Source organism: Triplophysa rosa, linkage group LG23 (genome assembly GCF_024868665.1).
Source record: "Triplophysa rosa linkage group LG23, Trosa_1v2, whole genome shotgun sequence".
Classification (NCBI taxonomy): domain Eukaryota; kingdom Metazoa; phylum Chordata; class Actinopteri; order Cypriniformes; family Nemacheilidae; genus Triplophysa; species Triplophysa rosa.
In genome coordinates this window covers 1782589-1796803 of record NC_079912.1, presented here as the reverse complement: position 1 = coordinate 1796803, position 14215 = coordinate 1782589, and the positions used below count along the sequence as shown (strand labels likewise).

Below are 14215 nucleotides of genomic sequence, written 5' to 3'. Positions count from 1 at the left end.
AGTATTTAAAACTTCTTACGATACATTTACATAACAAGAAAAGTGACCTAAGATATCTAGTCTTGTTTTATGAAAGACAATATAAGAACTAGGCAAGTTTATGTTTAAAACAAAATTGGAAATTAAATCTACAGTAAGTTACTGGCAAACCTACTGCAAAATTACAACAAGTTTTACAGTGTACATGTACATTCAAGTTTGCTGTTTTACACGTCACACGTTTTTAAAATGAGAACTAGAAACTTCATTTCCTGCATTGCTTTCTTTTTTCAATCTACCTTATTGTTTACTAAATCTGCATTTCACAGAATTTAACAAAATGTCCCAGACTTGTTTATATCACTTACCCTTATTGCTGATTCACACAGCTAGGTCGAATTGTCTTGTAGAGGTCATGTCACTTTCAGTGCAAACATCACTGATCTTTATATGAGGTACTTGATCTAATACAAAGTATATCTGTGCATGCATGTAATTTGCAGTAAGCATAGGCCTATGTCTCGGATTTTTACCATTAATAATATAATTTGAACTGGAGTTGAATACAATACACAACAAATAGCCTAGGCCTAGTAAAAATGTCTCTTAACACTACACTGCATTCTTGAATTTAAGCTCATAACTGCATAATCACTGTGATATACAGATTAGTTTATGTACTAATTTGCAAGCAGGACATTTGTTGCTCCCTAATGTAATACCCACATGTATTTATATAAATAAAGAGCTAATTAAAGAACCAATAACGTGTAAGGTCTGTGCAAGGTTGAACAAGTAGCCTAGTTGTATCACACTGTGTGGAAAAATGTTTACAACAGATGAAGAGTTTGGTTCCAAAACTCCATGTTTAATACGGAGTTATCTCATTTTGGAACCAAACTCTTCAGATGATTTCCTAAAACGTATGGCGGCGCGGTGGCTTTGATGTCATGACGTCATGAGCAATCCTAGCCTTTTCGAAATTGAACAGAGGATCAAAAAACTAACCAGGAGACATTTTGGGCGGGGTTTAATTTCGCACCTCCCAGTGGGCGGGTCTTTATTGGTTGATTGACAGCAGAAACGAGGAGCGCTCAACGTGGCAAAACAAAGCGCATGAACTTTTATCTGAGGACAACTGGAACTGTGGTGTCCGATGTGGAGGATTTATCTCAAGGCTACTCTGGCACGTTTTTTTTGGCGTGTTTTTGGTCATGATATTTAAAAGTTTAGGATGGGTTTTATTTGTATGACTGATCTTTGCAATACAAGGAGAAAGAGCGACACGCAGCTGCTACAATATCACCTGTATAAGAAAGGTACGTTAATGGTTATTTGTTGTTTATATCACTATTCATTCGTTATTATTAAGTGATATGACATTTCCATAGCAACAGTAGCTTTCGAATCACACAGTTTACAAAAAATACAATCACAAAACACAACATATTATTATCATATTTTATATACAAGTGGTACATTGATTTCAACAGAAAATATTTAACTTTAAAGCGTTTATAAAGAATAAATAAAAAGTAAGATTTTGTGACCCGGTCCAGTTGAGTGACTTTGACTGTTAAATAAAATCCCAACACAGTGTGTGCAGAGAGCGCCGCCAGCTGGTTACATTTAAAACCACTGAAATACCGCTGTGGAATTGCATCAGATTTACACGGAACAAAAGCAGGCGACTACATCATCCAAGTACACCTGGCTGCAGTACGGGGCGGTGCTACATATGGGGGAGGAGCTCCACATGGAGCTCCGCCCTCGACACGTCCCATTGGTTAGCAGGCGGGGTTATTGTTAAATACGGCCTTCATGTGTCGCTCTGCCCATAACTCTTCCCATTGCTCAAAAGGAAATGACGTTAAACCAGGAACTGAGGTTAAAAACGTTGTTCGACTTAATGCGGTGCCGTTCAAACCTATTGTAATATAAACTCTGTATTTATTTATTAATATAAATAGTATGATTAAAAACTTAATACAATGAAAGTTACTTCAGGGGAAGCGTTTCATTCATTTGTAAGTTTGTAAGCAAGAGTCTTTCTACTACTTGTAGGTTGATTTTGATTCTGATTTTGGCTTGTCCTTTGCGAAAACTACCATAACTTTTAATAAGTGTAGTGACTGTTTAGGGTGTATTGATAATTGTTTTTATAACGATGGTTTTACTACACATATTATGGTTACCGTAGCAGTTTGTGGTGTTTTACAAAGTCTTTGTTTACAGTTTGTTTCTCATTTTTCATTTAACAAAGTATGTCATTGTCTATGTATTTATTTACCGTCCTTTACTTGTTCTTATTTAATATTTTTATCATTATTAAAATTAATTTATAATTTATTATCCTACTTTTTTCTATTACTGTTATTTAATCCAGGGATTTTCAAACTGTGATCCGGGGCCCTCCAGAATGTTCTAAGACAACATTTTAGAGAAATATAAAGATAAAAGAAAAATGACAAAAGTCTACTGAACATTATTACTGTTTCATATAAATATGTTAATTTTTATTTCTAAGTTAAGAAAGAACATTTCTAAGAAAACAGTCCAAAAACATTGTTTCTCTTTAGGTTTATACATCCATAATTTTAATAGCCAATTAGTGTGTTGCCTTTACAATCATGCTTATTAGTTAAATAATAACAATAGCTTCAATGTTCCTTGTCTATAAAAAACAAGCAAACACAATTACTGAATTACATCATTCACTTTATTTCAATTACAACAAATGATTAAAATGTATACGAATATAGCAGGATTAAAAAAAATACTACAACATAAGCATATATAACCAACATAAAATTACAACGATAAACAACTTGCATTACATTTACGTGTGTGTAAATATGTGTCTACACGTACAATTACTGGCAAGTAAAACAGCTGTCTGGCATTGTCAAACAAGCAATTTATCCATTAATAACATATATTTCCGACAGGGCAGAATGTGGTATTTAGCCGTTTTTGAAGCAAACTGCTATGTATAAAAAAACGTTCACTTCAACATCACAAGTTAATGATGTGGCATTTAGAGGGTTTTGCATCTGTACTATTCAATTGTTTATCAATGACAATCAAGTTCATTAAACGTGGGGATTAAACCTTATAAAAAAACTGCCCAAATACAGACCGTGTACTCACACTCACCGTGATGCTAGACATAGCAGAAGTGACACATACTGAGGAATCGACGTCATTACTTGTGTTTACCACTAACCAATGAGACGCGTAGGGAGGAGCTCCGCCCACATATGTAGCACCGCCCCGTACTGCAACCTGCAGCCAGGACCTCCTCACATCATCTGACAAACCAGGAAAAATATTCAGAATGGCAAAGGAGTGCGGAAGTACTGATATAAAAATGAATCATTGTACATAATACGAACAGTTTTAAAATACATAAATGCAACAGAAAATTGATACTTCACTTGAGCAGTGAAGCAAGTGATAAGAGTTATTTAAATCATGAAATATTTTGCATGGAAATAACTCATAGTTATAGCTTAAGATTGCAGAGAGGAACAACTTTTAAATCATTATAGAAATATATATTCATTTTGTATATTCAATTATCTTTTTTAACATTGTATTAACGACTTTTTTATTTAATTGTGCCCATTTCGTATTTTTTTACAATAGAAATAGACGTCACTCAATCACGTGGTCTGTGTAGTGGGTGGGGTCATGTAAATGACGGAACTGTTGCGTCTATGGGGCTGTTGCGCGGGTGATGAATGAGACACGTGAAGATATCCCACCCGAAAATAACCAAATTACATGCGTTACACAGCGCCAAAATATATGAAATATAAATATAGGATCTCTCCGGTTTGCTAGAGAAAATTGTGTCGTGATTTATCTCGAAGAAGAACTAAGCGCGCGCGTCACTGACAGCAGGGCGCGCCATTAATCTTCAGCACGTGTAAATGTGTCCGAAACAATAAAAGACGGACAAATCAGCAGCGGTAAGATTCTATTTCCTTATGTCATTTAATAATAAAAACCTTCCTTTACGATTTATACATCGTTTTTAGATTATATTTTTTGAGGATTGGATATTAGTGTATTATTACTCCAGAAATGGATACAATACAATAGAAATAAAAAGAGGAAACGTGCAGTATTTCAACTGAATTCTTAATTTCTTTAAAACTATTATTGTTATATAAGATGAACTTATGAACCATACAAATATTTGTTCATTGTTGAGCATCTGACAAGTGGAAGTTAGTGTTTCTTGTTGACGGAAGTATTACGTTTCTTCGGACGCACGTGCGCCTGACCTCCAGTTAGTGATAATTCACCCAAAAATGAAACTTCTGTCATCATTTACTCACCTGATGAACACAGAGAAAGATATTTGGAATAATGCTTATAACCAAACAGATCTCGACACCCATAGTAGGAAAAATTACTTTATAATTTATTTTGTATCCCTTTATCTTCTTGTATCCTATCTATCTTCCGGTTTGTGTTTGGCTAGTGTCTAATAATATATAACTATTTATATTTAATTTATGTTAATATTAATTTATAATATTATTTTATTGTATAATAATTGTACTAAACAAACGATTTGTTGAATTTAGTTTTATTAAATAAACAATTTGCTGAGTGGGTCCTGCAGTCGCATTTAAGGAAACCGTATGGTACACCGACATCTAGCGGTTGATCTTGGTATCGCAGTCTAAATTCAAAATGTTGGAGAGTATAGCCAAGTAACGCTTCTCGGTTTCTTTTGATTGTTATCAGAAATAATCTACAGGCGCTCTATTGTTTGTGAATGTGTACGGGAAGTTAAGACGGGGTCACAAATGTGACGTTTGTTTATGTTTGCAGTCAAAGGTTTGAACACTTGATTCTAACAAAAATCGCTTTCGATTCAATGAAAAATAATTAACAAAGGTGAATTATAAGAACAGTGCAGTGGCTTTTCAAGTAAAACTCGTGTGTCTCTTATTTTATCTCAGATGATGTCAGAGAAGCCTCCGTTACCTGCCAATGACCAGCTGGAGGAGGCTGACCCTGGCTCCGGGGCTGAGCAGGGTGTTGCCGTGGAGATGGCCAGAGATGGCTGGGACAGTAAAGTGGAATATTTCCTTGCTCAGGTGGGATTCAGCGTGGGCTTAGGAAATGTTTGGAGGTTCCCGTACCTCTGTCATCAGAATGGAGGAGGTGAGTGGACCTACACCTTCTGTTTGTGATTTCAGCTGCATCTATTTACTGACACATTTACTTCTTGTCTCAGGAGCATTCATCCTGCTCTATGTGGTGTTGATGGGTTTGATTGGCGTGCCGTTGTTTTTTCTGGAGTTGGCTGCAGGTCAGAGCATCAGACAGGGCAGTATCGGCGTCTGGAGACACATTTCTCCGAAGCTTGTTGGCATCGGATACGCCAGCTGTGTGGTGAGATGCCTTGTGTTTCTGCTGATTCACAGCGATTTTTACAAAAAAAACTACGATCCTAATATACGCTGTTCTGTGTTATTTCGCAGGTGTGTTCCTTTGTGGCGCTGTACTACAATGTAATCATTGGCTGGAGTATTTTTTACCTTGGAAATTCCTTCCGGTATCCTTTACCCTGGGAAAACTGCCCGACAGAAGGAAACAGCACCGGTATGAATTGCGTTTGTGATGCGATGAATTGTAATGAGTTATGAGCAGAGATTGGCAATGTGAGGATGGATATGTTTACGGAGATGCTTTTGTTGTTTTCTTCATTATTAGCGAAGGTGAAGGAATGTGAAGACAGTTCACCCACGTCATATTTCTGGTACCGTAAGGCTCTGGATATCACTGATTCTATCGATGAAACGGGCGAGTTGAACCTCATCATCACCGGCTGCCTGCTGGCCGCTTGGGTCATTGTTTGTCTGGCCATGTACAAAGGCATTAAATCCACCGGCAAGGTACTGAGTGTGTGTATATGTGTGTCATGTGAATACTGCGAGACAGAATAACATTGATATTCATTATATATATATATCATGATTTGGTTGTGTGCAGGTGATGTATTTCTCCTCCGTGTTTCCGTACGTGGTACTCCTGTGTTTCCTGATCAGAGGGGCGATGCTGGACGGGGCATCAGAGGGCGTTAAATACATGTTTTACCCCAAGGTACGTACGTGCACACACACATGAGCACAAACTAAATTAAGCGTCTTACAAATACGGGTTCAGTGTTATTCATGTTGGCTTGAACCATCTTTCAGCTGGAGATCTTGAAGGACGTTCAGGTGTGGCGTCAGGCGGCGACTCAAGTCTTTTTTGCTCTGGGTTTGGGCTTCGGTTCCGTGATCGCGTACTCGTCCTACAACCCGCGGAACAACAACTGCCACCGTGACGCCTTCACAGTGTCCGGCGTCAACTTCATGACGTCTGTTCTGGCCACGCTGGTCGTGTTCGCCGTGCTGGGCTTTAGAGCTAAAACCATCGCCACAGACTGTGCCAAACGGTCAGTATGCAAAACAGTAAATGCTTTTAATATGTTTTTAGTAATGAAATTGGTTTGTAATTTAAAGCATGCACAACAGTGGCATATGTGAAGCAGTTGTAAAACAGCTGATACACATACTGATGATAGCTTCACAAGATTTAAAATGAACACATGTTTGTATGTTTCAGTAATCTGAAGTCCGTGTCTGAGGCGATGCCCAACTTCTCTTTCTCTCACCTCATCAATGCATCAGATGTACTGAATGAATATGAAAACTGGTACAGAGTTGAGGGTCACCAGCTCAATCTTACTGGTTTGAAGATCGACGATTGCAGCCTGGAGGAAGAAATGAAGAAGGTACAAACTGATGAATGTTACAAATAGAACTAGATTTGTATTTTTTCCCAAAGAAATATAAGTGTGTCACGGTCATTTAGAAATGTTTAATATACATCCTATGTGGAACCGGATTTTGTGCCAATGAGATGTTGATGTGGGCGGAGTCACCCAGTGATTTTGTATGATAGCATGCCTGAGATTTTATGATGGCAAACTTGTTTAGGACATTGTCTAACTCTCGGTTTCTCTTCAGGGCGCTGAGGGAACTGGTCTAGCGTTTATCGCCTTCACTGAAGCGATGACCTTGTTTCCCGGCAGTCCGTTCTGGTCGGCTCTTTTCTTCCTAATGCTGCTCAATCTGGGTTTGTCCACCATGTTTGGCACGATGGCTGGGATTCTGACTCCGTTAACGGACACTTTTAAGACGCTACGCAAACACAAGCTGCTTTTTACAAGTAACTATTCTTTTGTTCTTCTGTTCAGTTCTTTGATATTGTTACGCAAGATGTTTACTAAAGCACATTGAGTCCGAAATTTGCGTCCGAAATTTCCGCATGTTAAAAAATAAATACGACCTCACGTTGTGTCAATCACATTTACACTCTGCCTCCGATATTTTCGTCCATCATAAAAAATTCGGACCGGGTTCGATTTTCTGCGTTTTTCGCATCCGTCAAGCATTTTGAGTGGCCTTTTTTAACAATTCAGAGACGCCGTACGAACAAGAGCCAAATACAAAAAAACGCATACGAAAATTTCGGACTGTATGTGCAAAGACCTTTACCCTTGATAACACACTGTAACAAACTGTTGTTTCGCCCGACCTTTTTATAGTTCTTTTACAATTCTGTGGTGCTAATTATTGTGGTATTATTTATTTTCATGTAGCATCAATGTTTTAGAGTACGTTTACACGATAAAAACCGGAAACGTTTTGCGTTTTTGAAAATCTGCATTTACATGGATCTGGGAAAACAAATAAAAACAATGTATTATGCATGCCAGGCCAGTGGATGGCGCTGTTGCGGTATAAACAGAACCCTACTTGCTTGTGCACTTCCGCATACACTGTTTTAATCTAAAAAGCTCTTAATACACATTTTTTCGGTGTGTATGTGTGTTTATAGTAGTGTGCATATAAATACTATGTCTTTATATTGCTGGTTGTAGTGGTGCAGTAAATCTACTTTTTGCTGGAGAACTGATAATCAGTAAATGTTGAGCTTATATCATTAATAAGATATGTCGGTATATTGCAAATTAACAAAAACTACAAATTTTCACATATTTCAACTAAAAAAAAAAAAATCCAATTGTCGCTGTTAGAAAATTCTAGAAATGTAGAGTACAGGGAAGGTGCGATGATGGGTGACTACTAGGCATGTAACTATTAAAATGTAAAAAACAGGTTATACCTCGGTATAAAGTCCACTGTACGATATTTATTGCTATATTAAAAAAGACAAATGATGACTTGGAAACGTGCCATAAGCTTCCTCTTTTCTTTATCCTCTAATCATAACTGTTGCTTAGAGGTATGAGTTATAGTATGAGTTGGGTCAAATGACCTAAAAATCCCTTTTATAAAATAAAATAATTGCACCAGATCAGTGGTTGGGAACCTATGGCTCGCGAGCCACACGTGGCTCTTTTCAAAAATCATGTGGCTCGCCAGGTATCTTACACATTTGATCGTAAAAAACATCGTAATATATATGAATATTTCAGGTTGTCCTGGCCAATACATGCATGCAGTGCTATGCGCAAGCCGCGTCACGACACTAATCAATGGCAAACAACGTTTCTATGGTAACCTCTCGTGCCGACAGCCCAGCATCATATCAAAAGCCAACAGGCTCCCAATTCGCATACTTTTTACCCAGAGCGTGAGGTCTTAGAAGAGCGAGCGTCATTCTTTTATTGAAAGTTACGGCTGTCTGTGGCGAATGATACAGAACTTGTTGCCACGCTACGTAATCACATGTAAAAAGTTTTAAAAACACATGGAAGCAAACTGCGACGCGTCAGTATGGATGCGCTGTGTTTAGCTCCTCATTTCTGTGAGAGGTGAGCAGTCTTTCTCGCATATGAAGTCCATACAGCTGTCAAGGTTGACCACCTACGAACCGAACTACAAAGCTTTTAGCAAGACGCTAGTTATGTTCGCTTTTATGATGAGGTGTTGCGCAGACCGATCGGCGTATGACATCAAAGTGCCGTGAGAGCAGAGCTCAGTGTGCTTTCGAAACGCGGTACTCTGATGTCAAACATTCGCCGATCATGTAGCATTTCAAGTCAAACATTGCAATGCAAAGTCAGAAGACACATATGCAGTATTTTGTGAGTTGATATGAACTAAGTACTATGAACGTGCACTTTTTAAAAATGTTGTATGTTAGATATAATGAAGTTTAATTGAATGGAGGCCTAATATAAACCTGTAAGTTGTTTATAAGTCATGGAAATAGGCCCAGATGTATGCACTGTTTCGTTTGTTTCACTGTTTTTGCCTTGTCTGTGGACATGTTCTCTTTTCGAAAGCAAAGAACAATTGATCCCCACAGGGACCATAAGTGAGACTGTGGACATAAATCAAGTTACTAGTATTGAAGACATTGAAAGATTGTTATAGTTTTGCAAAAATAAATGAACCAAAACTGGAAAAATGGCTCTTTGGTTAAAAAAGGTTCCCGACCCCTGCACCAGATGGACCTTGCCAAAGGTAACATCTATTTTTTTTCTAACATTCTCTAAGTTAGGCCCAGAAGACCTATCGTTTCATACAGTCATGTGACCACCGTAATATTGAGTCCATTTTGCTATTGCGATAACACGGTATCGATAATAATGTTTAGTGATGCACTGAATTTTCGGCTGAAAATGCCTCTCCCTTCAGGGCTCGCACTCACTCCAGCTGTTATCAAAGGATGATCATGTAAGCCAACTCTGTTGTTTTCATTAAATTGATTGTGCACCATATAGAAACTTCTTGTATTAGCAAGAGCTGCCGAGTTTGACCATAACTTGACTACTGTTATGCATATAGTAATTCTAGAACTACAATGTTTAGATGTTTGGTAAAAAAAGTTATATTTGAGTGTGTTGCAATGGCCAAGGAAGAATAATATATCTAGAATTTTTTTAAATATGTTCTTTTTTTGTGATAGTATATAAAAAATATTTTTAAACGTTTTTGAAAGTCATTTTCGGTTTTCGGCCAAGTGCATCCTGAACGTTTGGTATCGGTTTTGGCCCTGAATTTACATTTCAGTGCATCACTTATGTTGTTACATCCCTAGTGACTACATCTGGAACTTGGCTTGTGAGGACAGTATTAGTCATAAAAGACTAAAACGATCAAATGTACACTTCTGAAGTTTGGGCCGACTTATTTTTAGGAACTGTTATGTTAAACTGTTGTTTTGAGCTCAGTGTTATCCCAGTACCTTGTCATTTCTATACATGTATAAATGTGTGAAAAGTACAATCGATGGTAATAAAAAAAAATCGCATTCAGCATATTAAACTTCATAAAGAAACAGTAAAAATGAATGCGAAACACAACTTTTTGAAACAAACATTTTTCAAATAACTTGATGTTTAAAATTGTATCCACTAGAGTTTTCTGATTGGTCTGTTTAATGTGCCTTGAGTTTGTTTGGTATCATTTTGGCCTTTCTGATTGGTTGTTTTCTCTCTCTCTCTCTCTCTCTCTCGCTCTCTCTCGCTCTCTCTCTCTCTCTCTCTCTCTCTCTCTCTCTCTCTCTCTCTATCTCGAGCAAACCGCCTCAGTTTCGCTCATGTGCAGCAGTCTCTCTCCTCTGTCGTCTCACTCTATAACCTCTACTCTCTCTCTCTCTCTCTCTCTCTCTCTCTCTCTCTCTCTCTCTCTCTCACAGTGTGCAGCTGTGCGGTGGGCTTTCTGATCGGTCTGATGTTCACTCAGCGCTGTGGAAACTACTTTGTGTTAATGTTTGATGACTATTCTGCCACGCTTCCCCTCATCATCGTCGTCATCTTTCAGACCCTCAGTGTGGCGTGGGTTTATGGTGCAGACAGGTACATCACACTCTTGAGTGTTTGAGTAATATATAAGGGACGTGTGACGTATGAGCAGTAGTGGTGAAAATGACCTGCAGTGCCCGTATGAGTGGTGTTATCGGATTTAGCAGTTATCTGGGATAACAAACCTTGGAATGATGCAACTGACCAATGAGAATCAAGTGTTTTAGAACGCTGTGTAATAACTTTAGAGAATATACACTAGCAGTCAAAAGTGTAGACATCTGCTTTATCTTTATTATGTCTAGTATTCACAGTTTAGAAAAAGAAAACTGTATTAAACACAAAAGGGAATTATTTATTATGACCATTATGTAGTGGGCAAAAATAAGTGTGTCTGCACATTTGACTAATAGTGTCTTTATGGGTATATAACAGATGTTGATTTTTAGATTTTTAGAGGACCTGAAGCAGATGTTGGGCCATCCGGTTCCAGTGGTGTACAAGTATCTTTGGAAGTATGTGTGTCCGGTTGCTATGCTGGGTCTTTTGGGTGCCAGTCTACTGAAGATGGTCTTACAGCGGCCCACGTACACAACCTGGAATAAAAAAAAGGTAAATTCACACAATGCACATCTTCACTTCAATCTCTGTACATTGAATTGATGCTAAATTAAATCTGTCTCAGGCATCTGAGATACATCTCCCCTATCCGGATTGGGCGCTTGCTGTCATGGCAATTCTCATCATTGTTGCATCACTTCCTGTTCCTATTGGATACCTACATGCTGTTGTTCTCGAACGGCTCGGTCGGTCCCCTTCAGATCCTGAGGCAGGGTATGTGCCCTGTGCCACCACAGACATGGACCTCATCCCGCTCGGTACGAATTCATCTCCCCGGTTACCTGGGGAAAACGCTGAGTTTCTTCTTCAAAACGGCCATGTGGAATCTATGGTATCCAGTGTGTTATGAAACCAACATCAGAGTTTACAAACATCTGCGATGGATCATTTGAATGAAAAGTATGGGGACCAAGATTTTATTTTGATGCTTGTTGTTCAAAACAGACATTTTGCTTGTACATACGTGAACATGGGAACAAAAAATATTCAAAGGAAGAGTTCACCGTTGAAAAATGTAAGTTTCGTCACCCTGGTTGTGCATTCAGATCTCAAGTGTTTTTAAAATCCGACACGTCCATAAAACTCGACATACAAAAATAGTGCCTATATTTTTGGTGACAGAATTTTCATTTTCTGAGGTAAATCTACAGTAACGGTACTGCTGGGCTTTAACTGCTTCTGTTGGGTCCAAATGAACATTTAAACAACTTGACAACAATGAAACACTTTCATTACCTTTGACTACAACTGATGGTCCTGCTTTAGTGGTCTGATCTCGGTTGAGTAAGTGTTGTATGGTGGCAGATCTCATCAGGGTTATTATGAATTTGCATTTATGCATTTTGGCAGACATTTTTATCCAATGCCATGTACATTGCAGGATGCACTCTTTTAATCAATTTGTGACTTGAAACTAAGAGACAAAGTACTGGCTGTTTCATTATAATTTATCTGAAGTCTACAGTGTCCTTATTTAAATGAGTTTGTAATTTAAACATAAGTTATTGTCCTTTAAATGTAAAGGTTCATTTTTGAAAAATCCTTTAGACCTATTGAACAATCACCTTTAACTGTACTGAGACTCAGTAACATGAGTCTCTAACATCAGAGCTCAGATCACAAACTACAAACTCTTTTCAAAGTGCTTCTCATGGCAGATATGAAGAAATGTCTGCGGTAATATATATAACAGAAGAAAACTCAATCTTTTGCACTAGTTTTTAGTTCAGGGGTGAAGTAGGACCTGGAAGTTTCTCTGTGACATTTCCTCATGTTTGGGTTTTTAAAACTTATATAGTTTTTTTTTCCCCTGTAAGTAACATTTTAAAATTGGTCTTTGGTTTTGCAGCCATGCAAACTTTTTAAATGATTTTTTTTTTTAAGTAATTCCAGTTTTATAAACGTTTGTAAATAATGCATTTCACTTTTGATATTTAAGAAGTATTTTTATGCAAACTGTTTTACGGGGTCAGTTTTACTTTGTACAAAATGTTTGTTGACCTGCTGGTGAAAGCTGTTTTTTAAACAGTTCCTTGTTATTAGCCCTGAAATATCTCCCAACATGTGTCTCACAGAGATCTCATCTGACCTATAGGCCAGACAGATTTATGGCTTGTAGTCATTGTCAACTAATATGACCTTTGCCTCTCACAGGGGTTTGATGGCTTTTCTCTGTCGCCGTTCAGTAGGTTGAACTCATTTTGTATAGTTTGTTCTGCTGAGTTCATATATTTCAACTGGAGAACTAGCAGAAGGTTTTTTTTGGATGTTCATGTCTGACAACAACGTTTTAATATGTAAGGGATAATGTACAGGCAGCCGGTTGATATGCAGAAATAAGCCTCGAAGCGGAGGGTCTTGTATCACACTGAAGGGGCTTATCTCTCGTTAACAGCCGGCTGCTTGTACATTATCCCTCTTAATTACACGGCTACTTGCCACATGAGAAAAAAATAGACTTGAAATGTGAATTTGAAATATTTTATTAGCTCATTTTTACCGAATGCAGACCTTCCGCGAGGAAAAGCCGTTTACTTTCGGTTTTAAAATAAGAAACGACGTTCAAATGTCACGAACAGGCAATTTGGTTTTAATCATTTGTAAATATAATGTCATATGTTATTAAAAGACATATTTAATTTGTCAAAAACCTGTCGAAATGATTTGATGCATCCGTGTTACCGTGTGTTAGTTTTGAGAGGTTGTTATCTGGGAATAACGAACCTGCAAATGTGAACCTGGCCAATCAGAATCAAGCGTTCCAGCGAGCCGTGTAATAATTGTAACTGTTACACACTACTGTTTATTTTTAGTATTTCTTTATGCCTGTCTTTTTTGCTTTTAATACGACATGTGTGCTTTCTCCTTTTTGTGTAGGTTTAAATATATGATCACATGCAAACAAATCGTGAGGTGTGTTGGTTTTGTCTTGTGATCTTTATAGAGCTAACTCACATGAGCACAAAAAAACGTTATGTTGGATCCTCATTAAACAATCACCAACATTAAAAATGTCTTTGTGTTGACTGAAACAGACATCAAAAGTTTCCTCTGGGTGGCGTTACACGCGGCTGCGCTTGTCTGTAACCCCAAAGTAAAGCGACGAAGAAGAAAAGGTTTTTAATGAGTAAAAATTTGCATTTGGAATGGGGTTTAACCATTGTTTTTTTTTAACGCGTATGGTCTTGTTTTGTATTATGCCTTGTACTCCTTAAACTACTGAAAATAATATACAGCTGTAGACGATAAAGCTTTTATAATGATAGCCTATAGTAATGTAAACATGATTTGTTAGTACACTGTGCAGTGAGTGTAAACAAACAAGGT

The 14215-nt window shown here is 37.8% G+C and overlaps 1 protein-coding gene across 2 annotated transcripts; it reads left to right on the top strand.

The window, feature by feature from the left end:
- The first annotated feature begins 1062 nt into the window (after positions 1-1062).
- slc6a16b (solute carrier family 6 member 16b) lies at positions 1063-13889 on the top strand. 2 transcript variants are annotated; one of them, XM_057322091.1, is made up of 12 exons: positions 1063-1298; positions 4959-5163; positions 5237-5394; positions 5484-5604; positions 5716-5897; positions 5995-6105; positions 6201-6442; positions 6613-6781; positions 7017-7218; positions 10663-10822; positions 11218-11380; positions 11454-13889. In XM_057322091.1, the coding sequence occupies exons 2-12, from the start codon at positions 4959-4961 to the stop codon at positions 11736-11738; spliced, it is 1998 nt and encodes a 665-aa protein (XP_057178074.1). In that variant the 5' UTR covers positions 1063-1298; the 3' UTR covers positions 11739-13889. The 2 variants fall into 2 exon arrangements, with proteins under 2 accessions (XP_057178074.1, XP_057178075.1); XM_057322092.1 differs by lacking the exon at positions 1063-1298 and adding an exon at positions 3684-3953.
- Positions 13890-14215: the final 326 nt, after the last annotated feature.